The sequence below is a fragment of the Crocodylus siamensis genome, chromosome 8, assembly GCF_052110815.1.
Source record: "Crocodylus siamensis isolate JL-2025a chromosome 8, ASM5211081v1, whole genome shotgun sequence".
Classification (NCBI taxonomy): Eukaryota; Metazoa; Chordata; order Crocodylia; family Crocodylidae; genus Crocodylus; species Crocodylus siamensis.
The window spans coordinates 54,716,369-54,742,277 of NC_143402.1; the positions used below are offsets into that span (position 1 = coordinate 54,716,369).

General features: G+C 46.7%; 1 protein-coding gene across 4 annotated transcripts in view; it reads left to right on the forward strand.

The window, feature by feature from the left end:
* Window positions 1-124: 124 nt before the first annotated feature.
* EVI5L (ecotropic viral integration site 5 like) overlaps window positions 125-25,909 on the forward strand; it is a 57,545-nt gene continuing 31,760 nt past the window's right edge. The window contains exons 1-3 of one of the 4 annotated variants that reach the window (XM_090059921.1): window positions 125-163; window positions 17,593-17,819; window positions 24,077-24,266. In XM_090059921.1, the coding sequence (XP_089916047.1) occupies window positions 17,638-17,819; window positions 24,077-24,266 (372 nt within the window). In that variant the 5' untranslated portion in view covers window positions 125-163; window positions 17,593-17,637. Of the gene's footprint in view, window positions 164-254; window positions 440-9,119; window positions 9,142-17,592; window positions 17,820-24,076; window positions 24,267-25,909 lie in introns of those variants that run through there. The other 3 variants (XM_090059923.1, XM_090059920.1, XM_090059922.1) reach the window with 3 other exon arrangements.

The window sequence follows — 25,909 nt, forward strand, 5'->3', positions numbered from 1 at the left end:
GTGGCTATTAGTTAATTTTTTTTCGTGGGCGAGACTTATAACCCCGCCCCTCCTCTCGCTCCTCCTCTGCCCGCATCCGCAGCCCATTCCATCTTCGGCTCCCCGTGGGTGCGGGCGCGGTGCTGTCTCCTTTCTCCGCGCTCCCATTGGAGGATGCGGCTTGGTAGGCGGGTGTCGCGGCTGGAGTCCCAGCTCGCCATTGGCCGGCGGGAAGCTGGGGGTGGAGCCGCGGGGCGGTGGGGCGGAGCCGCCTGTCAGTCAGTCAGGCAGGCAGACAGGCAGTCCGGCCCGGGCAGCCGGTGGGGGCGGAGGGGGCTCTATGGCAGCTGGGGCGCTGGGCGCTGCCGCCCCTGTTCCGCTGCATGTGGTGAGCGCGGGTGCGGCGCCCGGGCCCTCGGGCTTCGGCCCCCCGCGGAGCCGCCATGGCAGCGCCGCGCAGGTAGGAGGTGCCGCAGGGGCCCATCCCCCCTCAGCGCCTGGGGCCCCCAGTGCTCCCCCCAGCGGGCGGCCCACATCTGCAGGGTCCCTCCGCCCCACACCCCAAAATCCAGGTGGGGTGGGATAGGGGGTAACCCCACCCGAGGTGGGTGCCGGTCTCCGCCTTCCAGGCTCAGGGTGAGGTGGTGAGCCCTGCTCCGTGCAAGTGATGGGAGCAGGGGGGGAGAAGCTGTCCCCAACTGAAGGGGAGGGGGCTTTGCTAACCTCCACCCCCCACTCCTAGCCTATTCCAGAGTGCCTGGTCTGCCCTCACATCCATGCCCTGCCTGTATCTGCCAGTCTCAGGGGCGATGCCCCCAGCCTGAGGAGCTGTGGCAGAGGGGAGCCTGTGCCCAGACCCTGGGATCTGTCCAGCCCCAGGCATCCTCTCAGCAGTGGGTGCAGGGAAGGGAGATTGCTGGCTCCCTCCCACCTTCCCTCTCCTGGGAAAATATGGTAGGAGCTGACACATCTGCCGTCTTCTCCACTGACCCCTGGCTGCTGGAGATGTCTCCCTTCCCAGTCTCTGGTGCAGGGGCTTCTTGTTTGCCTCAGTGCCCTGGTCCCAGCATCTGGTCCCCATCCCTCCCACATCCACTTCTGGGTTTAAAAAAGCCCAAATCTAGGCCAGGGTGACTTGGTCTCTTCTAGAAGGAACCTTCCCCTTGCAATCTCCCCTGCAACTGTCTGCTGCTGGAACCAAGAGATTCCTCCCCAAATTCTGCTGGGCCTTGTTCCTTTTGATTTATTTATCTGGGTGTTAGGCCACCATCCAGGATCGGTTACCTGCTGGCTTTGTCAAGCCTCGCACTGACATGAGTTGTCTCAAGGTCTGGCTGGATTCATGGGGCTGGTGTGATGGCAGCACTCTAATTTTTTTTCCAGAGGAGATGGTTTGTTATTGTTCCTATTGTGTTTGGTTTTTAGTGGGGTTAAAGATTTAGGAGGCAGTGGCTGATCCTCCTTCAGAGAATAAAAAATGTACTTGTAAGATGCTACCAGCTGCCTTTGATTTAAAGATTGATGCTCTGTGTTCCAAGCTAAGGAGGTTTAATTTTTTGCCTGCTCAGTCAGCCCAGAATGGCTGAATGATGAAAAGAAGAGGCTCTTCTGTGACCGATTTTTGCTTTTGGAGGATTTCCTGAAAGAAAATGTCTCACCACAACCCTGATGTTCGTTAGCCGTGTAGCAGGTTGCAGGGAGAGATTGAAAATTATGTTAATTTTCAATTTATTTATTTCCTGGTGTCCAGAGGACTTGTTGTATCTAGTCCTGCATTCATTAGAAAAAACTGCTGCTTGCCTGAGATCCTATATATTGCCTAAATAGCTGATGCTTTCCAGCAGCATCTCTGTAACATTTTGGTTTTTTCTTAACCCTGATTACAAGTTATTAGCACTCTCTTCAAAGCAAATCAGACTGATTGTGCCCTGTGTCTTTCCCACTTGACTTTGCAGTGGATTTTTTTAGCACTGTCAATTGGTTTATGCTTGGAAAACAAGTGTATGGTTTGTGGGGGGTTTCCCAACAGCAGAACAAGCTTTAGTGCAGCTAGAGGCTTTTCATGACTGGGGAAAAAAAAATTGCCTAAACTCAGTCTGAGCTTTGCATAAGTGTATGTTTTGGGGGAGGTGAGGAGGCAGGAAAGCGGGGGGGGGGGGGAACCCATAAGGCTGAGCTCATCAGTGCTAGTTATCTTGGCAGCCCTAGTGTAGACAATCCTCTAGCTGCTGATCTGTCAGTAAAATGCCGCTGATCTATCAGCAGGTCTCATGAATGTGATGTGTAAAATAATGCTGACACCTGGGAGGCTATTTATAGTAAAGCCTCTTGGCCTTTGTGTAGACCGCCCCAGCAGCTTAGCCAATCGGGTACTGTCTACACTACACCTGTTGGCACAAATGCTTACATTGATGAGACCTAATGGCTGGAAAGGAGTCCTGTTGGTCATTTGCAAGTAGCTCAGTATTACACGGTTCAAGGCTTGCCTTTCTGACCATTGTAATTGAGAGGTCAGCTGATAAAATGGTATTGCAGTCACAGTGGAAAGGAGTCCTTGCTGGCATGGTGTGTGGTTAGCAAGTAGGTTAGTTGGGAATCAAGGTTTTTCAGGCCCAGTTACCATTTCCAGACCTTGTTTCTGGATTCATGAGTAGAAAGAGGAAGTTTCTTAACTCATGATTGTGGTATTTCTTTTAAACATGCTTTATTTTTATTTTTTTCCCCTGCCTGTTGTTAAAGGTGCCTGGGACTTGTTTGCCTTCTGCAGCAGTGTTGGATGTTGGTGGCAATCCAGGCTAGGAATTGTGACTGTGCTATGCTAGTGCTCCTACTGGGGCTAAAACCAAGGGCTCCTGGCTGAAGGGTTTTGCCACTCTATTTAGGGTCAGATTAATCACCACATTTGAAATCGAGGAGGAATTTGCCTGGTGGGGGGATAGGGTGGGCCATGAGTTTCTTCCTTGGATCTCTTGAGTACATTTAACACCACTTGCAGCTGCAGGACACTGCTAGCCCTCAACCTTCTGCTTTAGGGAGATTCAGGGACTTTTGATGTCTGGGGGCAATGTACCCTGTAGGTATGCGATAGGGTTCATTTATATAGTTTTTATAGCTTCATAGTTTCTAGGGTCAGAAGGGACCTGAGTAGATCATCTAGCCCAACCCCCTGCCATGGCAGGAAAGAGCGCTGGGGTCAAATGACCCCAGCAAGGTGTACATCTAACCTCCTCTTAAAGACCCCCAGGGTAGGAGCCAGCACCTCTTCTCTTGGAAGTTGGGTATAACAGGGATTTAGGAGTAGGTTAGACAAGGATGTGTCTAGGGCAGTTTGGATGGGGCTAATCCTGCCTTGAATTGTGGGGGGCTGTTGGACTAGAGGTGACCTCCAGAGGTCCCTTCCAGCCCAGCTTTTATATGATTTCTTGTGCAAGAAGGAACTTGCTGATGCAGTGGATGTGATGAGGGCTCCAGTACATGTTTACATCATTACTTTGTGTTGGCTGGCTGCTGTCTTGCCTTCCATCTCTCTTGGCGTCATATGGCCAAGATATGGAATCAAATCTGGTACATGGGATGCACACTGGCTACCCAGCTGGCAAGGAGGTTGTTGACTGTAACTTATTCGTGGACCTATCAGGCTCACCCATGGGAAATGAGAACTAATGTTATGCCTCAGTACAATCTCTGCTGGCACCACTGGGCATGAGTGAGTTGGGGCCAGGGGTCGTGACCTGGATTTAGGATCACAGCAAAAAAGGTTGGGAGCCACTGCACTAAGAAATCCTTGCTTCTCACATAACTTCTAGGCCCCACAGCTACATTGCTTTTATGCTACCATAAGACATAGAGCATTTTGAAGCGTACGGTTCTCTGAAATAACTGCATCCTAATGGTTGTTCCTTTCTAAATTCCTCCAGAGCCAACACTGCTTCTGTTGTAGAAAATATGAGCAATACTTCAAATGTTAGCTACCTTTTAGCTAAATCCTAGAGCAGTTCTTGTGTTGCAGCAAGCCCATAGCAGGTCAGAATGGTTTGACCCTTTGGATTCCTGTTGGAAATATCTGGATTTATATTGTGACTCATGTAGGTGTTCACATGTATAACAATATTAGTTTGCTAATATTTGTGGCATCCTCTGGCACCCTTAAAAGGATCTCATGGCACTCTAGGTTGAAAATCTTTGACTTACTCTGTAAGCACCTTTTGAAATTCTCAGTCTTCAACTATTGAATATTGGGAGGACATGGTGTCAGTGGCTGTAAGCTACCCTCTGGTATTTCTGTTTTCATCCAAAATAAGAGCAATGCAGTGGGATAAAACATGGCTCTTCTATTCAGTAGCATGTTATAAGCAGTCCTGGAGTGTTTTGCTTTCACGTGGAGACCTGCTTTACGCAGTCTAGTCTCCTCCATGACCTGAGGGGCCTCTTGAATTTCTTGAGTGTATGATAACAAGCTCCTCCCTTGTGTTACCTGTGACAAGTTAAAAGGTGTTTGTGCCTGGTAGTTGTGTGAGGGTTGTTGCCAAAGTTTTGCAGAGCCAGTGAGATAAATGCTTGTCTAGGATGATTTCAACAGGGCTGATCTTGCCTGGAGTAGGGGTTGGAGGGATGTGACCCCAAGGGCTTTGCCAGCCTGACATTCCTATCATTCTGTGACAAGAGACAACCTGTAAGACACCTGAGGAAGAATGCCTTGCATTCTGAAGCTTGTCTTAAATTTACTGGTCTGACTAAGGGTGATCTTTTATCTCAAGTCCCAAGACAGTGGTTCCCAACCTCAGGGCGCTACCCAGCTCAGGGTTGCAGGGACTCTGCCCCTCCTGCCTGTGGAGCTCTCCTGGTGCACTGTGGGGCTCTCGCCACCACTGTCCCGGCGATCCTGGCCTACCCCAGCCTGGGCTCTGCTGGCACTACTGGGCATGAGTGAGTCAGGGGTGGAGGTCACGACCTGGATTTAGAGTCACAGCAAAAAAAGGTTGGGAGCCACGGCCCTAAGAAATCCTTGCCTCTTGCATAACTTCTAGGCCACCACAGCTATGTTGCTTTTATGCTACTATAAGACATGGAGCATTTTAAAGCACAAAGTTCTCTGAAATAACTGCATCCTAATGACTCGTTGTAAGGACCTGGTTATTAAGAGAGAAGATGCCACTCCCGTATATGTGCCCCAAATCCTGAAACACATACGCGAGTCTAATTGAAGGCTTAGCTCAGACATGGCCCCTTTAACTTGACAGGGTGTATTTACTTTTTACAGTGCTTTTTTTATTGAGCAATAAAGTCTCATTGAAATGAATGGGCTGCCTGCCTGGCATTGATCTGTGGGACTTTATAGGCGAAGCTCTGAGGATAGGGGCATCTGTGTGAACACCAGCACCCAAAGAGTACCTGGGGTTACTGATAACCTTGGCTTCCTCTCAAATGCTGTTGCATCATTCTCATGACTTCACTCCCTTGTTTGAATGCTATCGCACCTGTATTGAAGGGTGCTTTCTCTAAGCTGACTGTGTTGTCCTGATGGTTGCCAGAGTCAGCCATGAGCTTGCTCTGTAGTGCCAGCATAGTTTCCAAAATGGCTCAGTCTGTGCTAGTGCTCGGGACAATAGGAGATCTTGGAGTGCCTCAAGTTGGGAGGGGGAGGGGTGCGCATCAGTATGAAGAGGGTAAAAATGAATACTGTTTGGGCTGTGGATTGGCCTCTGGCAGCTGAGAAGGTGGCTATGGAAATCTGACCATTAGGCAATCAAATAGCAGTAATAGTGTTTGTGTGTCTGAAAAGCTGTTCCAGCTGTGAGCTTCTTACTCTGCCTGATCTCTGGCCTCTACCCACACTCATCTTGCTATATATGGGGGCTGAAGTGATATGTACAGCAAGCCTAACCCTTCTGGTAAAGTCCCTGCCTTGGTTTCTTGTACCTGTTGGCTGATCTACTGCTTGCAGCTCTCACTGAAGCAGAGGGGGCTCTTGATGTTCCCAGGTTCACTGGATTCAGTCTATCCAAGTCTCAGCGCTAGCATTTTAGTCATGTCACTATAGCTGTATCTTTGACAACAGCACTGTTTGAACAGGCCATCACTGCATCTGGCCTCAGACAAGCTAAAAGGCAGCAAAACCTAGCTTGAACTGCTCGCCTATATGCAGATTTAATAAGGCAATTAAGATTGTCTGCCTGGTGTAGTGACCTACAAAGTGAGGTTATTTAATGAGTGACAGCTGTAAATTCGGTCCCCAGCTGAAACTGTGTGTATGTGTGTGTCTTTATGAGACTCCCACCTTTCGGGGGGAGGGGGCGTGCCACACTGTAGTGTCCAGCTCAGTTAGTGTGTATCTTCCTCTTCAAATCACCCACCTAATAAACATTTAATTCTGTCTAGTCTGGTTTTGCAAACCTATGCTGCTAGGATGGCGCACACCTCCAGCCTGATCTACCATATTGTCTCTCGTATATCTGATGCACCTCTTTCCCCCCCCCCCCCAAAAAAAATTTCTTTTGAAAGACAGAAAGAAGGTGGGGAAATCTCTCCTTGCTTCTGCAGCAGAAGATCCTGTGGATTGAGGAAGGGGAGTGGGAAGAAAGTGCCCACAGCCCCGCTTGCAGCACTGTTGCGTTGCTGTCACTCCCAGGCAGATGCTGGTATTACTGTATTTCCTCTGCTAAAATGCACACCCTAATTTCCAGCAGCTGAATTTTCAGGGGAAAGGTGTGTGTTGTAAAGGACAAACACACACAGTAACTTACCAGTTAGGCAGCAAACTAATGGTGTCCCCCCTGCAGTGCCTTGACTTCCTCTTGTGTTGTGCTTAAAGTGAACCAAATGCTCGATCAGCTTCTGGCTCTCCCCAGTTGGTCTCACCTCAGAATGGTGACAGGGCAGATCTCCCACGTGCTTTCCTATACTATTGTGACTCACCCCTGAGGATTCAGTTGTATCAGCCTATCCAGCCCCTTGCATCTCTGAGTCTCCCTATAAGCCAGGCAGACTCAGACATGTCAGATCACGTTACCATTACTGATCTGCTGAGAACTGGATATGGCTGTCCCAGCTCATCCCTTATCATCTCTTCAAGTAGCCTTGAGGTAGCCTGACTTTCAGCTACTACCAGTCAGGGGTGGATTTGAACCAGCAACCTAACAGATTCCACAGCAATCTGGTCTTGAGTGATAGGGAGGGAGAATAATTAAGAGAAAAGTGAACTTAAGAGTGAGGGGAAAGAAATAAATTCTCAACCCCCCCCCCACCCCATCCCATCCCCAAATATGCATACACGCCAACTTCTGGAAGTGTCAGCTCTTTTGGGCTGTGAAACAAAAGGCATTTATACTCTTCTCATTCATCTCTTTGCCAAAGGTATTTCATGCATAGGATTTGTCTGGCAGGTACTGAGGGAACTCCTGGAGTCATAGGTAGTGGTCTTTGATGGTTAATTGCTCTGGTATAGAGAAACCTGCAGTCATTCAACTCCAGATGTGCCCAAATCTGAGTGCTGATGTCCTTGGCTAGTCAATGCTGGGAGAGGAGGTTTTTGTACCAAAGTGTGGGGAGGGAGGGGAATGTGTGTGTTTAAATGCTGCGTCTTGGAAACCCTGCATTAACTCATTGGACCAATATTTTTTGGCAGATGTCCTTTGCTGTATTACAGAACTGTAGATATCACTGAATTTTAAATGTGTTATAAGACAACTCTGTGTGTGTGTGTGTGTGTGTGTGTGTGTGTGTGTGTGTGTGTAGGACAAAGCTGCTGTTCCTTTTGTACAACTATTTTAAGGAAAGCAACTCAAATATTTCTCCTCTTGGCAGATGTTAATTTTTTCAATATCAAACCTTGATTATTTCTCTATGATGCCTAAGTTTGTGACCTTTCTGCCAGCTTCAGTGAAGTTTTTTGTGCTGGCAATGCTCATGCTAACAGTAAGGAGGATATGTATATCAAGATAAGGTGGCATTAGCTCAGGAAGCTTCCGATTTTGAAAGTAACAGAACAACCCATGTTTATAGTTCTTCAAAACATGGTGTTTTTCCCCCAGGCAGGTAAAAACACAAGATCTGTTTTAAAGCAGATTCAGAGCTGTGCCAGTAAAATAATAGCCTTTGCACTTTCACAAGTGTTACAGAGTAGGCCAGAGATGATGGTGAGCTTTCTCACTGTGAAATGATCTTGAAAGGCATTTCATAGAAAGGTTTGGCATTTCTAATTAAACTAACGGTGGGAGAAAAAGCATTGATTTAGCAGCGTTTCAGTTCTGTAGTGGGACAAGCATGGTATCAGCTGTCCCAATCTGAAGCCAATATCATGTAGGAGAAGTAAAATGTCTAAGTATCAGGCTGGCTTTTGTGGACTTTACTACTTCAATATCTCTTGTTCTCTAATATACCAACCAATTCTCTAAAATGCGGCCAGGCCTGTTAACAATTTAACTCCAGTTTTTCCCTAGGACCAAGCAGTTGTGCTCTTTAGATCCACTTTGAAGTGTTCTGCTTAAATTATGTTATATTTGAAAACTCTTTAGCGTAAAGAGAACATAACATGACTTTCCAAACTGAAATAAAGCTGTTGGCTTATTTCACCCTTTCAGTAGAGCTGTCTGAAAGCTGGAAGTTGGTTTGAATCTCCACTTCCCCCTAACAAAGGGTCGGAACCTGGATGAAATATTACTTCTGCCTGCAGCAGTTTCCTAACTGAAATCTGCAGCACAACTATCTCGAGGGTTGGACTAGATGACCTGTAGAGGTTCCTTTGAGCCATACTTTTCTTTTATTCTATGAAGTGAACTTAAGCAAGCATCCATCAGCAATAGCAGATGCACAGAAACTGAACTGAGCCCAATTCGGCTATATTAATTATTTAAGCATATCTTGTCCTCCCCAAATGCCTGTTTTCCAGCACATGGCTTTTCTTGTTCTCTCCCTTCTGCCATTGCTCGTCCTACTGGTAGTTACGACAGATTGTATTTGCTGGCCCTAAGTGTCCTTTTGTGCCAGGAATCAAATCTCAAGGTCTTTGCAGGTGCCAGTGACAATCTAGTGCTGTAGACCTTGAGCTGTCATGGCTGATTTTTAGTTTTCAGGCTCCCAATTGTGTGTTCTTTCTCACTATTTGCCTTACAGCCTCCTGGGCAGCCGGAAGCTAGGCCCCTTCAAAGGCAACCTTTGAACAGTGTAAGTACCTACTTGCACCTATCCTCCTTGGTGTTATTCCTAGTAATAAAACAGGCTTAATTCTGTAATGGGTAACCAGCAAGTCCTGATCTCTGTCTAACTGGCTACCTGCTGCACTGAATTCTGTTGGCTAATCATGTTCCTTTCATAATGCCCACTTCAGTTGCCAGGAACTGTATTTTAGGAGCATGATTATTCAGGCCATGCATGATGTTTGTATGTGTGGAAACATGAAAGAAGTGTTTATATTGAGGTAGTTGCAAACATGAGTGGGCACAGTTAGGAAGGCTTTTGATCTCATATATAATTTCCCATTAGGAGCTTATAGTAGGCCTGCTTCTGTAGAACAGCAGCTGAGGTATGTTTCTTTGCATATTGAAAGTGGGGGGGAGATCCAAGCACCTTGTACTTGGGAAGAATATTGGTGGGGAGAAAGCTTTGTATGTCTAAGAATGAGAAACAGGACCGTGGCATGGATTGCTACAGAACTAGTGCTTTTTCTTTTTTTCTAGCCTCCAGGCTTGTACATAGCAGCCAATTTTACATTGGTGCTGGGGTTTGTAGGCTGATGCTCAGTAGAGCTGGGAGTGAAACAGTGCTAAGTGAATCCTAGAAGCATTAGAGATCCTTTATTAATAGGCAGTAGGAAATATTGCCCTTTAGAAGCCTGTTCAAAACTGGCAGAGCTGTTGATGTTACCTCTGAACAATGCACTGTAGCTGTGTGTTTCAAACCAGGTGCTGTCAGCTTGTGGGTAATAGCTGTGATATTTATTTATTTATTAATAGCAGTGCCTTATTGGCATCTGCAGGCAAACAAGGCTGAGGTTTATAAGTTCATCTCTCTTACCCTTTCCCAGGTTGAAGGAAGAGGGAACAAGCTGCAGCAGTGTTATATACATGTACCTGACAAATTGCCATGAGATTGATCAGAGCCAACCTAACCAGTACTCAGACAGGTTAATCAAGCCTTGTTGTCATAACCAGGATGTGGCTGTTCTGACTTGCCAGAGAACTAAAACTCCCAAATGAAGGTTGGTGGGGAAAGTGGGACCAGGGAAGGATATGCAGATTGGCCATGCCTTGCAGAGAAGTTCACACACCACCATCTGCCAGGATGGGAGAGGGAATTCCTTCCATAGTGCTACATCTGGACCCTCTTTTCTTATCTCGGCCTCTGACAAGTAGGTGTCACATCTGAGATCTCTCTTTTTCCTTGGTTCCCAACAGCTCAGGTAGCAGAAGTGTTTTCCCCACCTTCACTTCTCCAGAGCTTCCTGAAAACCCAAGTTTCCTGCTCTCTTCTCCCCTAGCCTGTACAGGGCTGTCCCTCACAAAAGTGGTACCTTTGCTTGCTCTTAACGCTCTTGCTGCTGGAACTAGACCAGAGTCTCCACAGTTTTCTGATTGCCTGGAACAACAGTAGTGAAACCAACGCACACATTGTTAATCTTCACTTTGCTACAGCTTAACAAAAACCCTGGGCAGCCACAGAGGTCCTAGAACACAGCCCACAGAGTCAGAGAAACAGCCCTGCCTTGGTTTCCTTCCGGGAAATTACCTGTAATTTAAAGCAGGCTCAGTCTTGTCAGACAGTTAGCCATGTTGGTCTGAAGTCAAGAAGAAGGCAGGGTAGATTTGGACCTTTAAAGACTATTGATGGATGGGCATTGGAACAGGCTACTTAGAGAAGTTGTGGATTCTCAGTCCTTGGAAACTTTCAAAAACAGGGTAGACAGATGCTTGGCTGGAATAACTTGGAGATGTTCCTACCTTGAGCTGAGTGCTGAACTCTACATGACTTTGAGGTCTCTTCCAGCACTGCATTCCTATGAGGGGGAGAGAGGCAGATAGACGTAGGGGTGGATCCAGAGGATACACTGGTGCGCTTGCGTTCCCCCCCCACCCCCACCCCTTGATTCCTGCTCCACCCAGACTTTCAAGTAAACTGCCTGGCAGTGGTAGCAGCATTTCTACTCGAGCAGCAGTGAAGAAGTCAATTAATGTCATGGCTCGCTGCAGTCTACCTGACCCCTTCCAAACTCTTCATTCCATGGGTGTTAAGGTCGGACCCTCTCTTACTGGTCTTGATGTTTCACCAATCAAGATAGCCTCTGTTCTGCTGTCTGCTAGCTGGTCCTGGTCATGAAACTCCTACTACTTAACCATTCAGATTTGTTTTTAAATAATTCCAAGGAAGTTGTTTGGTTTTTTTGTTCCAATCTTAAACTGCATAATACAACTCTAGGCCCCTAGCTGCAACATATTAGTGAAGACTGTACCATATTTCACAGTGTATAAGTCAATATGGTATGTAGGAAAGCTGGGGGCTGACCAATTTGAAAGGTAACTATTTTTATAGATGGTGTATAAGTCAGGGTTGAACTCAGTGCATAGCTGGTGTGGCCCCATCCCTTGCAAGCAGCACTTCCGGCGCCATTCACAGGGGATGGGGCCATGCCAGCCAAGCCTGTCCCCATCCCCTGCAAGCAGCGCATCCCCAGCCAAGCCTGGCACTGCTCACAGGGGATGGGGCTGGGCTCAGGCACTGAGCCTGTGCCCATCCCCATCCCCTGCAAGCAGTACTGGGCTTGCAGGGGATGGGGCTGCACCAGCCGAGCACTGAGCTTAGCCTTATCTGCTGCAGGCAGCACTGCCAAATGCCAAGCCTGGTGCTACTCACAGGGGATGGGACTGGGGTCAGCTTTTTTTTGTTTCACAGGGGATGAGGCTGCACAAGTTGAGTGCCGAGCCTGACCCTGTGCCTGATTTTTATGTAGTCGAGATGGCTTTTTCAGCCCTAAAAATTGGGCTTCAAAATCCAACTTATACACCCTGAAATACAGTAGTTTAAACTCCATAGCAGCTGAAGAAGCTACACATCTCTGAAAATTAAATCTGCTGTTTATTAATTCAAGTGCTTAAGCCCTGTCTGCACACCATGTCCTGCCACCCATCTAGGCTCATCTCAGTGCTGTGGTCCCAGTTCTCCAGTGCAATATTGTGTTCACGTCCTTGGCCTTATTCAGTGTCTTACACTTCCTGGGAATACCAGCTAGCTGACATCTCTGTTTACGCTTGTTCCCCAAGCTTTGCCATGGATGCACTGTACTTACAAAACTTAACTACAGTGTTCATGGTCTCTGTTAGCGACATGCTCTGCCAGACATCTCCAGTTGAGCTGGGTGTTCCAGGCTCTTCATCTTAATAGGGCAGAAGCAACTAAATTGCAGCTTTAGGACAGACAGAAACCTTGCAGAAATCCTCCTGCCACCCTGATGGAGAAAAACGTCTCTGCTATTTGTGTGTGGGACTCATTGCTGAAGAGCAGTGAATGCTGCAGAAGATCCTGTAATATTTCCTTCTCTTGGTGATGGCTGTAGCTGTCCACCTCTTGTTCCAAGGGCAGCCTTGAAAACAAGGGTCTTCCTCTGAGCCTTTCAATCTTCCAAACATCCTGGCTCCTTGTTCAAATTGTGTTTTTTCAAACGCTTTGTTTCTGTGGCACAAGGAAAGACCCTAGATGGCCCATCTGTCTTTTTGTTTCATGTCGTAAATCTGAATCCTTAGATTCAGGCAAGGAGGGTTCTTGAAGCAGCATCTGAAACCTCTAATACAAGCTCTCTGGTCAAAGTGCCCCTTAGTTGTCCCTGGCAGTGCTGAAATGATGTTGTTTATGCTAGAACTCGGGTAGGAGAATATTTGTTATAGAAAAATCACTTCCTTTCTGACCTCCCTGTTCTCTTGCACCAAGAAAAACTGCCAAAGGCCTTTGAGAGAGGAGCCTGGGAATTAAACTTCATCAGCCTATTGGACACTTAAGTACTAGGCATTTAACATAGTGTCTCTATGGTCATTTATAATCTACCTGATGCTTGCTAAATCGTGAACTTCACAGGTTCTAATTGCCCAGTTGAATAATCTTGTTCTTCCATTATTAGGTTTCTACTGCATCACCTGTTGGCTACCTGATGATTATTTCTCTTGCACCCTGTTTGTCTAATAGATATAGATATAGATGGAGTTTGACAATCACTCTGTTGCTTAGCTCTGCGGCGGCTGAAGCTAAAAGCAGATCAGACCTTGGATTTTTCTCCTGGGACAAAACCTGTTATCTTGGGGTGGTAGAAACAATTGTTCCACCTGTGAAACATTAAGATTTGCCCTGGACAATGGTGGTTAGTAGCTAATGAGGTTAGTAGCTAATGAGGTTAATTGCTACTCAAGCTGCTGGTGTAAAGGACTGTCTCTAGCCTGTCTTAATACAAGTCAAATTAGCCTGGGAATAAACCGACATTCTGGTTTTTGCCCCAGAAAAGGGAGGAAGGGTAAGAATATAAGAACTGCCATTTATTGGTTTAGACCATAGGTCCATCTTGCCCAGTCTTTTTTGTCACAACAGAGCAAAGAGTGAGTGGGGTCCGACCAGGGTTTTCCCACTGTTCCTTTCTCGCTTGCAGCCTTCAGCATTTAAGGTCTAGGAAGTTCTGATTCGGTTGCTGTGCCCCTCACTCCCATGCTTAATAGTTACTGATACCCCTTTCCTCCAAGAATGTATCCAATCCCTCCTTGAATCTGGCCAGACTCTCAGCTTTCGCAACATCCTGTATGATACCTGAAAGCTTATCTATGTCTATCCCAACCACGGAGTCAGAACCTAAGAATTGCCATGTACCAAGTCAGAAATAGGTCTATCTTGCCCAGTCTCCTGGGTCACACGGTGGTAGAGAGCGCATGCTGAAAGGGAGAATGAACTGGGTCTGACCTGGGTTTTTTCCATTGTTCCTCTCCCACTTGCAGCCTCCAGCATTTAAGGTCTAGTGTTGATATATGTGGAAAGCAGAGAGTGCCTGGCTGTAGCTGCCTTCAAGGATCTGCTAGGCCTTCTGCAGCATGGTTCAGATAGCCCAAAGCAGCTCTTCAGTGAGTATACACTTAGTGTAGCCTCTATAAAGAAGAGGGAGAACACCTTTTCTCTCTCACTGCAGAGAGTAAGATGTAGTCCAGTGGCTTGAAGTGGCAGTAAAGTAGGTTTAGGTTGGAAATCAGGAAAAAAAATCTTTCCTATTAGAACAGTGAGGCAGTAGAATAGAAGCCTAGGGGAGGTGTGGACTCCAATACCGGGTGTGTTCAAGAGGAGGTTGAACAAGCATTGGTCTGGGATGAGCTAGGCGTAGCAATGCCCATGTTATGCTATGGGGATTTTCCAGGCTTTTGGGCATTGCTGATTGCTCCATGGGGCCAGGAGGGAGGTTTTTTTTTTCCTCTCCTGCATCTAACTATGTCCAGGGGGGTTTCTTAGGCATTGGGTTTTGGCTGCAACTAGGGATTTTGACTGGGCTGTGCCAGTGTTCCTGCTGAGACTTAAAACCAGAGGTTTCTGGCTACAGGGTCTAGCTCCTCTGCTTGGAGTCAGGCCAATGCCATATTCGGGGTCAGGAAGGAATTTTATCTCGTGGTTAAATTGGTGTGGACTGGGGCAGGGGGGAGTTGCCTACTACAACAAGGGAACACAGCCTCTTCCTTAAATCTCTTGAACATATATTAACAACATTTTACAGCAGCAAGACATTGGCTGCCATGGTCCCTCTGCTTTACCTGTGGCAGGTTCCAGTGTGATGTCTTGTGTTGTCAGGTTTGATGGTAACTTTGTGAAGAGGTTAGGTGTTGGTATCCTCTGGGGTGATTTTTGGGTAGGGCTGATCCTGCCTCAGGCAGGGGGGTTGGGCTAGATCAGTGTTTCTCAAGCCATGGGTCGTGACCCAAAAGTGCGTTCCAAGCATCTATATGAAAGAGTCGGAAGCATACTTTTAAAAATGGATTCTCCTTTCTTAAAAAAAATTAGCCCAGTTTAAAAAAAAAAAAAAGAGGAAACTGGCTTTTTCCCTTGCAAGCTGGCAGAGTTGCAGTCTGTAAGGGGATGCTTGGCCCTTCCCCCCCACCCCCACCCCTTTGTGGGGCTAGGGTCTGGGGGTGGGGAGCAGCAGGTTGGGAGTGAGGGGCACTGGCTAGGGACTGTCCATTGATATTTACAAATGCGTCCTGGTCTGAAAATGGTGAAAATCACTGGACTAGATGACTTCTCAAGGTTCCTTCTAGCTCTACTTTTGTGCAACTCTCACCATGACTCTACTCATATTGTCTTCCAGGTCATCAAACTGGGCAACAACAGGGCTAGTGCCACGTTAAACCCGAATCTAAAGAACGTTTGCATTCTACTCTCTACATTAAAAAGCCTTACATCAAGCCTGCATTATTGCATATTACAGTTTGCTCATTAACTATCTTTATAATGAGCCTTTATGGCTATTGTACCCTGCTTTGATTGTATCATACTACATGCTTTCCTCATCGTCAGTCACTTTTGGTGCCATGTGCCTTTACTGTTTATCAGTTCATGAACCTGTTCGGCATCCCCTACTCGTGTATTGTTTCAGGCTTGTTCATGTCATCCTAGGGGCTTTTTTTCCTGCTACAACAGTCTGTACTGATCCCATCTATAGTGGGATGTTCTTGAACGGATTCCCAATGTTCTGATGCCTTCCAGAGAACTTTTAACTTCTCATGGCCTGCCTTCTGGTCTGCACTGGGCAGCCAGAAACCAAGCTGAAGGAGGGGTATAATATCTTTCTGTGTGCTGTTAATGTTCTTGTGAACCATAAACTAGACTCTGTGGACCTTGCCATCTCAGTCACTGGCACTTTCTCCTTTACTGGGAATGATTTGTGTCTAAAATCTAGAAGTAACTCACAAATGAAACCACATTTCAGCAACCTGAAGGCTGTGACACCAGCCACTAAAACATATTAATATCTGAGGCTGCCCTACTGCCATCACCCAACCAATCATCCCCTCCCCCCAACCCCCCCCCAGACTTCCACAGAGGCTTTGCCAGTTGTGAACGACCAAACCTTCATGAATGGAGGATGGTGGTGGGGGTGTGAATGAGCTGCAAGGGACTTCCATCTGGAGGATCTTAAATCAGATTTGGCTTTCACGTGAACCTTGCCCTGTGAAGCACAGATGATTATGAGGGACTTGAATGCTGCAGTGATGAGGGCTGAATATGGAGGGTAGGTAATATAGTTGGTAGTGATGCATCACTCATAAGATCTGACAAGCTGTGAGTATTAGGCCTGGTATTTTGAGTCTTCCATGAAAAACCCAGGGGGTTTCCTTTTCTCAAGTAGAGGTTATGATCCCTCTGGAGTTCATACTGATTTGCTTCCCTAGGTGGAAGTAATAGTCATTTCAGAGTTGCTGTGCTATAATTATTGCGTGGTGGGGTTGGGGAAAGGCTGCAGGAGGGGTATGAGGTGTTGTGTGGGGGGTACAGGGCATGCTGGGGTGGATGCTTGTTGAGGAAGTATGGTGGGGGTGGGTATTGGAAGTATTAAACTGATATAATTAAACAGATTAGCACAGGAGTTATACTCTGAATTTAAATCAGTAGGGTCTGATGAACTTCATCCCAGGGTACTGAAAACACTTACTCTGTAGCAGGGGTATGGCCCTTTACCTGGTATCTCTTGAGCCTATATTAACAACCTTTTAAAGGAGTATGACATTGGCTGCTGTGGTTCCCCTTCTTTGCCCCTGGCAGGTTTGGGTGTGATCCTGTATTGTCAGGGTTCACAATATTTTTATGAAGAGTTTAAATTATAGATTTGTATAGGATGGCTTGAATAGGCCTAATCCTGCATCAGGTAGGAGGTTGGACTAGATCAGCGGTTCCCAATCTGTGGTATGGCTACCACCACTGGTACATAGACATCCTGACAGTGGTATATGTTAACAGATTTGTTATAATTACTTTACATGACAAACTTTTGCTGGTGTTACTTATGGTTGTATTGTTTTAAACTGATTGTGCACAATCTCAGAATTTTGGAATTGCTAGACTAGATATCTGAAGATCTCTTCCAGCCCAATTTATCTATGATTTCTTAGGAATAAACACATCTTGGTGACTAGGTTCAGTTCAACTCTTTATGAAGAAGAGATGATCACACATAAGCCTGGGTCAAAATTTTAGCTTGGGTCCACAGCATCCATTCAGTTAAGATGGTTTTAAAACAGACTTAAAATTACCTTCTAGCTCTCACTTACAGCAGAGAGTCTGAAGCCCATTGAGTGCTGGAGACCTAGTCTTTTCTGCCCAGATGGAGATCTGCTGTTGGAAAAGACCACAGAAAATGCCCTGGGCAAGCCAAGTTTAGCACAATAACCTGCAGCAGGCAATTTACTGACTTCTGATGGAGCATGGGCCTGGAGCTCAGAGATGCAGGTGATCTTATTAATTGGCACTGATACTGGTTTAGAGTAGCATTATGATTCAATGGGACATAAGGGAGCCAACTGCTGTGAAAGCTGAGGCTGTTGGGGTAAGAGCAGGGTTAACACCACCTTTTGGTGCTGTTTTTAGATGCTAATGCTGCTTTTTCACTTCCAGGTGAAATCCTGACCTACCTGCAGGGTGTTCCTGTGGGTTTTGCGAATGAATGTCCCTGTGACCCTCAGCCTTCCTGAGATGGCGAGCCCTGCAGTCAGCCCTGACTCCTCCTCCCATGATGCCCTTTCATCTGTCAACTCAGCACCAGCCTGCTCTCCCACCTCAGACTCTGAGAACCTGAGCCCTGATGAGCTAGAGCTGCTGGCAAAGCTGGAGGAGCAGAACAGGTTAGGCATTTATGCTTTTACTTGGAACTATGGCTGAGGCAGCCCCAAGGTGACAAGAGGTAACTTTAAAAGCCAAGGAGTGTGTGTGCTTGAAGACTATCTCTGTTCCCTCCCAGTGAAAGGGCAGCTTAGCCCAATTAACAATAAGTATATACCTTTGGAACTGCCCAAGTCCTTCCCACCCAGACTCCCAGCAGCCATCCAGTCGATCAGTGATCAAGGACTGTTATCGCATTCCTTCACATTTAGCAGGTGTGCCCTGCTAAGTGAGACCCACACTTTGTTTCTGGGAAAGCAAAATGAAGGGCAAAAAAAGGGACTTTTATTTTCTAGAGACATGGCTTTGCAGAGCAGGGACAGAGCCTAATCTTCAACTCTGTCACCCTCCCTGTCTTGCTTAACCAAAAGCTGAAACTCCAGCTGCTACTGAGGACTGGTCTCCATGGGCAGATCTACAATTTTGAAGAGTGAAAAACATCATGCAAGGCTATGGAATAGGAGAAGAGGGACCAGGAATAGTAAGTGGACTGCAAAATTTGCCAGAAGAAAGATTGGCTTGGTTAGTGGAACATCAAGGCAAGTAGAAAGGAGAGATGATCACACATGTGGAGTGAAGAACTATGAGCCATGAGGTCAAAAGACTGTCAGCCATCTGAATAGAAATACCACTACTGCTAGTCTGTGGACTAGGAATCCAAGCAGGGAGCGGGGGAATGGGTAAACTTCTATTCCAAGCCAAATATCAGCTTCTCTGCTTAAGACTCCCCGCAATTTTGGAGAGCTGCTTTTGCTGGGGAAAGGTGCATGTTCTTTGCAAGTAAATATGATATTGGCCAAAGTTCATGCTCATTCCAAAGACCTAGTGATGAAAAGCTCTATGCATTCTTGCCAGTCTGCATTACCTGGTCAGCTGATCTGATGTCCTTCCTGATATTCCCTTAAGATGCCCCTGTAATAGCGGCAACTCCAGGAGCTTGTTACATGAGCACATCCACTGAGCACAGTACCTGGGGTCCCCAGCACCATAATAACAGGCCAGTTTTCTGGTTAGCTGGACTGGGAGTTGATAAGTTCAGGAGCTGGAATCCTGATGTGAGATTAGCCTTGGGCAAGATGACTACCCTGTGCTTCATTCCTCCCATCTATGAAACAGTCCTAATTGGGCTTGCCTTCCTAATGGGAGATTTAATTACTTTGGGTCAAATCCAAGCTCTGGAGACAGCCACTTGGTTCCCTCTTAAGGAGGGCAAGCATTGCCTGTGATGAGCCAGACTTCACTCATAAACCTAACTCTTGTGAGATCTATAGACATGGACCTCTGGGAGCATCTGACCACTGGCAGGTGCTTTGCTGACAAATATCATACCTGCCTTCTCCATAGCTTCTGATGGGAATGACTCTCCTGTTGCCATCACGCACATTTTTAGAAGACGGGCAAATTTGTCATCTGTGACACGCAACCCCAACACAGTAAGGCTCTTTCTGCTCCTAGCCACTGAACCCTATGTAGCTCAAGCTTGCAAAACCTTATGGAGAAAGGTAGACATCAGGTTCCTTACTCAGCTTGTTCCCTTTCACATACAGAGGCTGCAGTTGTTGTCACTGTCTGTATGTTGTGTCTCAGAGGATGGAATTCCTTCTGAGTGTCCACACAATCAGTTTTTACTTGTTAGCTTCCCAGAAGACAGAGGTGAAGAATCACACTGAAATATCATGATCTGTTGCCTGTCAGATGGAAGGACTAGAACAGATGGTTAAGAAATGACTGTATTTCTTGGACTCTAGACTACAGGAAAAATCCTAGAGCAATTCATGTTGCAAAGACCTTGGCAAGTCCACAGCAGGTCAGAATTGTTTAGACACTCTAGATTCCTGCTGAAAAATCTCTGGCTTGGTCTGATGAATCTTGTGCTGGTGTTTGCACACTGCAGGGCACTCTTAAGAGTCTCACAGCACATCAGGGTGCTGCATCCCTCTAGTTGAGAATTGCTGCTTCAAGCATCTACAAACAAAAATCAAAATCCATTCAGTGGTCTGCCCAAACTGGCTGGCTGTAGGGCTAATGCACCTAAGGCACACCCACTTCCATAGCAAGCACCTATATGAGAGTGGTTTGACTAGTTTCAAAGTAGCTGTGAGAGGAGGCAGCTAAGTGAAATTTGCTTTGTGTTCTTCTTTCCTCTTACTAAGAGCCAGGCCACAAAACTCCAGTGTCTCTTTAAAGAAAACCCTTTTAAATGCAATTTTGGAGGTTGGCAGAAATCAGTTTAGAACAGAGTTGTGCTACTGGCAGCTTGCAGCCTGCAAGGGGTTAAATTGTGACCTGTGGGAAAGGTGCCAGAGCCACTGCCCTGCTGCTAGAGGTAGGTCATCCAGCCCCTGAGAGCCTTGTGATCCAGATCCAGTTAGCAGAGCTGAATACGTTGGACAGGCCTGGGCTAAGGCTTTTTTTTTTTTTTCTTATCAATTCATTCATTCTCTGAGGACCTGACTTGAGCAGGGAACTCATTTTTTTTTTTTTATGTCACAATCTGACTGGAAGAAGATCTGTACCCAATTGGGACACATGTTCCCTGGCTCAAAACAGCCACTGAGGCCATCCCAGAGGAGATGAGGAGACCTTTCCAATTTCCTTAGTATGGTCTGCCCCAGCCCAGCCATGCCCAGAGGTTCTGGAATTTGTTGCCTTCGCAACAAATCATTCCAGTGCTAGCCCATAAATACTGTCTTTCAGTGCCTCCTACTCATGGTTCAGGGCACCTTCCCTCTGTGGGAGGAGAGGCCTGCATTGAACAATCCAATCTGTAACTGTTTCGGGCCTTGAAGGCAAATACTATTTTTGGGTCTCTGAGCTACTTGTGGGCAGTTAACTGCAAGAGGCAGGTCCTGTCTGGATGACTCGGAGGACAGTGTGACGCAAGGTATCAGACCAGCAGTGGAGATGGGGCACATAGAGCATGTTAATACTGGTCTCCTTAAAGTCAGTCTCTTCAATGACCTTGAATCTGTAAGTGGGTTAATGGGAGAGTAGAAAGGTAACACTAATATCATGATACATTTGCAGCCAGAAAGACTTCAGGCTCGATACCATTTCCGTTGTATTAGAGACTCGCCCCGGATTGTCATGGGTCCTTCAATCTCCACTCTGTTCCTCCTCTGGGTACTCCTTGGCCACAAAGTATTCCAAGTTCTCATCAGCAAGATTTAAAGAATCTTCTCACCCCGAATTGCCATCCTCTGAGAGTGTCTAGAAGGGGATATTCTCTGTAGTGAAATCCCCTGATTTCTCAGCTCTGTAGCAAGATCTCTGATTCTCAGATGCAGCAGTAAAACAGTGTGGCCTGGCCTTGCCCTTGAGATGATAACAGTATCCTTCCTGCCCCACACTCAGTGGTTGTCATCTCATTTGGGAGCTTAGTTACAGATTTCCTTCCACCCCTCTGCCTGTGTGGGATGCACCTGGGTCTTCTGGAACTCAGCAAAACAGAAAGACTTCTGATGTATGTTTGAAAGGAAACCATGCTGGCTGCCAGCCCTGGTAGAACGGCTGGAGAAGCAGGGGGTGAAATAAAACCCTGTAGAACCCTGATGTAAAGGGTCAGGAGCTCAGAACGATGAAGAGCTTCAGACAAAATGGAAAGCAGAAGTCCCAAGCCCTGGGGGTGGCTGACAAACACTTGTATCTCTAGCAGGAGGCACAATAATGGTTCACTACATCCTGTTCATCAACATATTTTCTCACATACACTACAAACTATTCCCCCACAAAATTGCCCCCCACCCTTCCAGATCAGGATGTGTATATTAAATGGAGAAGCTGGGGTTGGAAGCACCCTGGTTTGATTCCTGTTCCACAGGGCAGCAGCTGTGATATTAGTGCTTGGGCAGCTCAGGGAGTAAGTTAATTTAATGGCTTATTGTTCTTCACTCCACAGGTGTTAATGATCATCTCCTTTTTTTTAATAATCTTAATGTTCCACTAATTAAGCTAACCTTTCTGGGGCTGTTATCTGCTTCTGGTCTCTCTTTCCCAGACTTTTTAGCTCATTTCAAAATCATACATCCACCCATAGAGCTTTCACAAGCAGCTGGGAATTCAGCTTTTAGTTGCACAGGAAAAGAGAAGGTGAATCAACTGAAGATGAGGCTCTGTCTTTGTTCTATGCAGCTGTAACTCTTGGAAAGTCTTTTTTTTCTTCATTCTGCTTTTTCAAAAGCAACGTGTGTTTTATATTCCAGGGCTCACTATGTGAGAATTATGGTGATCCCTTGCAGCTTCACTCCTTTCTTGGTCTCCTCCTTAACTTCCCTACATCAGCAGTTAAACATGTTGTGTTATGCCATATGTGTCTGTCCCTTCCTACCCCCATGAAGTGCATGCCAGCATGTTACTATAGGGTGAGTATTTTCCTTCTTTGCTTTGCTCTTCAGTTTCTTTTTAAAGCACTTTACCTTTCAGTGCTGTAGATGCTGAAGGCCTGAACAACCTCTGCTTTATATTGCCCCAGCTCAATCAACTTTGTTAGAGCCAGGCTGACTTTTTTGCACTATCCAGCATGCAATGACTTGAAATGGCCACATGGTGGCAGAGTATCTTCAACTGGGACTTGCTCCAACCCCTAACTAGGATTGGGACCTGCTTGAACTGATTGCTGTCCAGACCCAGTGAAATGGGTTGCATTTCTTGGATCCTAGCCTTGCCTCCAGTATTTAGTTGCTGTAGTCATAAAGGTGTTCTGACTTCTTGTAGCACTCCTTGACCTGTTAGCTTGTTCATTTAGTCTCGGCCCAAACTTTTTCTGAACTTACCTTTCTGAAATGAGGTGAATTTGCCCATGGTACAACAGTATGCCAAGCCACAAAAGAGCTGGTGAGGTGTATTAGCAGATGACCTCCAAACACCTGCTTCCCTTTACATTTTAAACACAAAGGTCCCTCACATCAGTGTTGTGAAATTAAGCATTTGGGAGTTGGGGGGGGAATTCCATGAGTAAGCTCAGCCTTTTGGCCTAAAGCCTGATCTTTTGTTACTCTTTCCTTTTTTAAAAGGCCTTACTGTGTTGAATAGCTAGGTGGTCACATTCCTGGATGCACAGTGCTTTACTTGAGTATTCTTCCAGGGCTTTTGGGCTGAATACCTTGACTCAGATTATTTGGGACACTTGAAACCATTATTAAAATGATCTGGAAATAATGAAGTGCCTGATTCAAGTTGTCTTAACTCTGTTCCTGTATTTGAAGGATGGCCTCTTCCATCAGGGTGGCAGAAGGAAGTGTTCAAGAGTCAAAATATGGAAGAGATGGGGGCAAAAATCTTCCTGAGGAATGCAGAGTTTGCTCTCAACTCAGCATAAACTACCTCTTGGAAACACTCACCTACAGCTCTAGTTAGTCTTTGTATAGATCCCCTGATAAAGAAGTTGATGTTCCATTATAGAGTCCCTTGGAGTCCAGTTCCTTCCTGCAGTCCCACAGGTTTTAGCTTTTCTTTAAATCTTAATGAGAGAACCACTAAGCTATCCCATGGATTCTCTTCTTGCTTCTGCCCTTGACCTGGGTGGTTTCAGGCTAATGACTTTTTTGAGAACTCTTTTCTAATGGAAGGAGAACTAAGGCACAACCACTGAAATGAGCAAGGAAAATGTTTTAAAAGAGGGGTCACCAACCTGCCATAAGTGCCATGGGCAGCCTCTGTGCATGGCAAGCAGTGGATTGGGGAGAGAAAGCAGAGCAACAGATCAAACAGGGGAGACTAGACATATGTCCATGGACAATAGATTAATTCACAATTATTGAACAGCAGTCAAGGGTATATCCCTGGCATCTGCAGACCAGTGATGGGGTAGAACATGCCAAATCAGTGGACCTCATGGGCCAGATGAGTGGCATGGGTCTGTCTGGCCAGATCCTATGCAGGGTCACTCTGGGTGAGCTGCTGTCATCACTTTCCCCATCACCAAATTTCCAGACCTGTGGGGAACTGTGTGGATAGGATGACACAGGTCATTGGGCCTGTGTCAGAGGTTGAGTACCTGTGCTATAGATGTACCCAGTTTGTGATCTCCCTCCAAAGTACCTGCTGCTGCCACTGTTGAAGACCAGCTGTGGGCTGGATGGGCCATTGGTCTGACCGCATATGGCACTGCTTAGGGAAGGGGGCATGCTTAACTATATGGATATTCTGATGTCTGTGCTCCCTGATGCTGGGGAAGGTGGCTGGTAGTGGTCACTCATCATGGTGGGCCCATCTTCTGTAGGCTGCTGGAAGCAGACTCCAAGTCCATGCGCTCCATGAATGGCTCCCGCAGGAACAGTGGTTCCTCCTTAGTCTCCAGCTCCTCAGCCTCCTCCAATCTGAGCCACCTGGAGGAGGACACTTGGATCCTGTGGGGAAGGATTGTCAATGAGTGGGATGAGTGGCGGAAGAAGAAGGAGAAACTGCTGAAGGTGAGAAGGAGGGGGTTGGGACTGGTGATGCAGGTATCCCCTATCTCCTGCCCCTTGCTAATACTGCTGGAATCAAAGGGTGTCCAAAAATGAACCCTATCTCTTCTTCCCACTCATCTACACTGGTAAGAAGAGCTGGATGTCTCCAAGCTGGCTACAGTCTTCCATCTTAGCAAATTTGCAGTTGACACCAAGTTGGGTTGGAGTCACAGATGCTCTGAAGGGTAGAGCTGGGGTCCAGAATGACTTGGACGGACTGGAGAAATGGTCACAAATCAACAAGTGCAAAGTTGCATTTGGGATGGAATAACTGCATGCACAGATCCATCCCGGGGAATCACTGGCTGGGTTGCAGCATTACAGAGAAGAACCTGGGGGTGACAAGGGACCATATGCTGAACATGAGCCAATAGTGTGCTCTTGTTGCAAAAAAAGCTAACAGCCCCCTGGGTTTTATTCTGTCTGGAGAAGGGAAGGCTGAGGCAGGGAGGATTTGATAATGGGCTTCAAATACCTGAAAGAGGATTATAAAGAGGCTGGAGATTACAATTCCCTCTATGGCCATAGGAGACAGGGCAAGGAGTAATGCCCTCAAGATGCATAGGGGGTGGGGATGAAATGAGGCTGGAAATGAAGAGTAACTTCCTGGCTATGAGGATAGTCAAGCATTGGAACAGGTTGTCCACAGAAATGGTGGAATTTCCATCCCTGGAAGTGTTCAAGAGCAGGTTGGACAGACACTGAGCTGGGCTGATTTTTTTTAGTCAGGGTTGATATTGCTGTGAGCCAGGAGGCTGAGCTAAATGTGACATCAGGAAGTCCCTATCAGCCTGGCTTTCATATGATCATAGAGTCCTAGAGAAGCGGGGCTGGAAGGGACCTCCAGGGGGTCATCCAGTCCAACTCCCTGCCTGAAGCAGGATCGGCTCTTGTCTAACCCACCCCAGAGAAATTCATTGTCCAACCTCTAAGCAAAACTACCGTGAACCCTGACACAACACCAGATATCAAGCCTGAACCTGCCTCAGGGAAAGCAGGGGAACCACAGCAGCCAAAGTCCTGCTGCTATAAAAGATTGTTAATAAATGCTCAAGAGATCCCAAGTAAAGGGCCATGTCCTCTACTACATAGGAAGGTACCACCCCCCCCCCCCCAATCTATACCAATCTGACCAGAAGGTAAAGTTCCTTCCTGATCCCAAATATGACATAAGTCTGACCCTGAGCAGAGCGGCAGGACCTTCTGGGTTTGAGTCCCAGCAGGAGCACTGGCACAGCCTAGTTGCCATCCCTAGCCTTGGCTGCAGCCAACACCCAGTTCCCCTGAGGAAGGCTTAAAAGCACCTTGATGAATGTAGCAGAAAGGGGTAGAAGGGCAACTAGCAAAGCCCAGAAGCCTAGATTTTTTCCCAACCAGTGGCTGTCCAACCTCTTCTTAAACACCTCTGGTGGTGGAGAATCCACAACTCCCCTAGGCATCTATTCTACTGCCTCATTGTTCTAACAGTAAAAATTTTGCTGATTTATCCAATCTAAGCTGACTTTGCTGCAACTTCAAGCCATTTGTCCATGTCCTGTTATCTGCAGCAAGAGAGGAGAGGTGTTCTCCCTCTTTATGGCAGCCTTGTTTACATACAGAACATC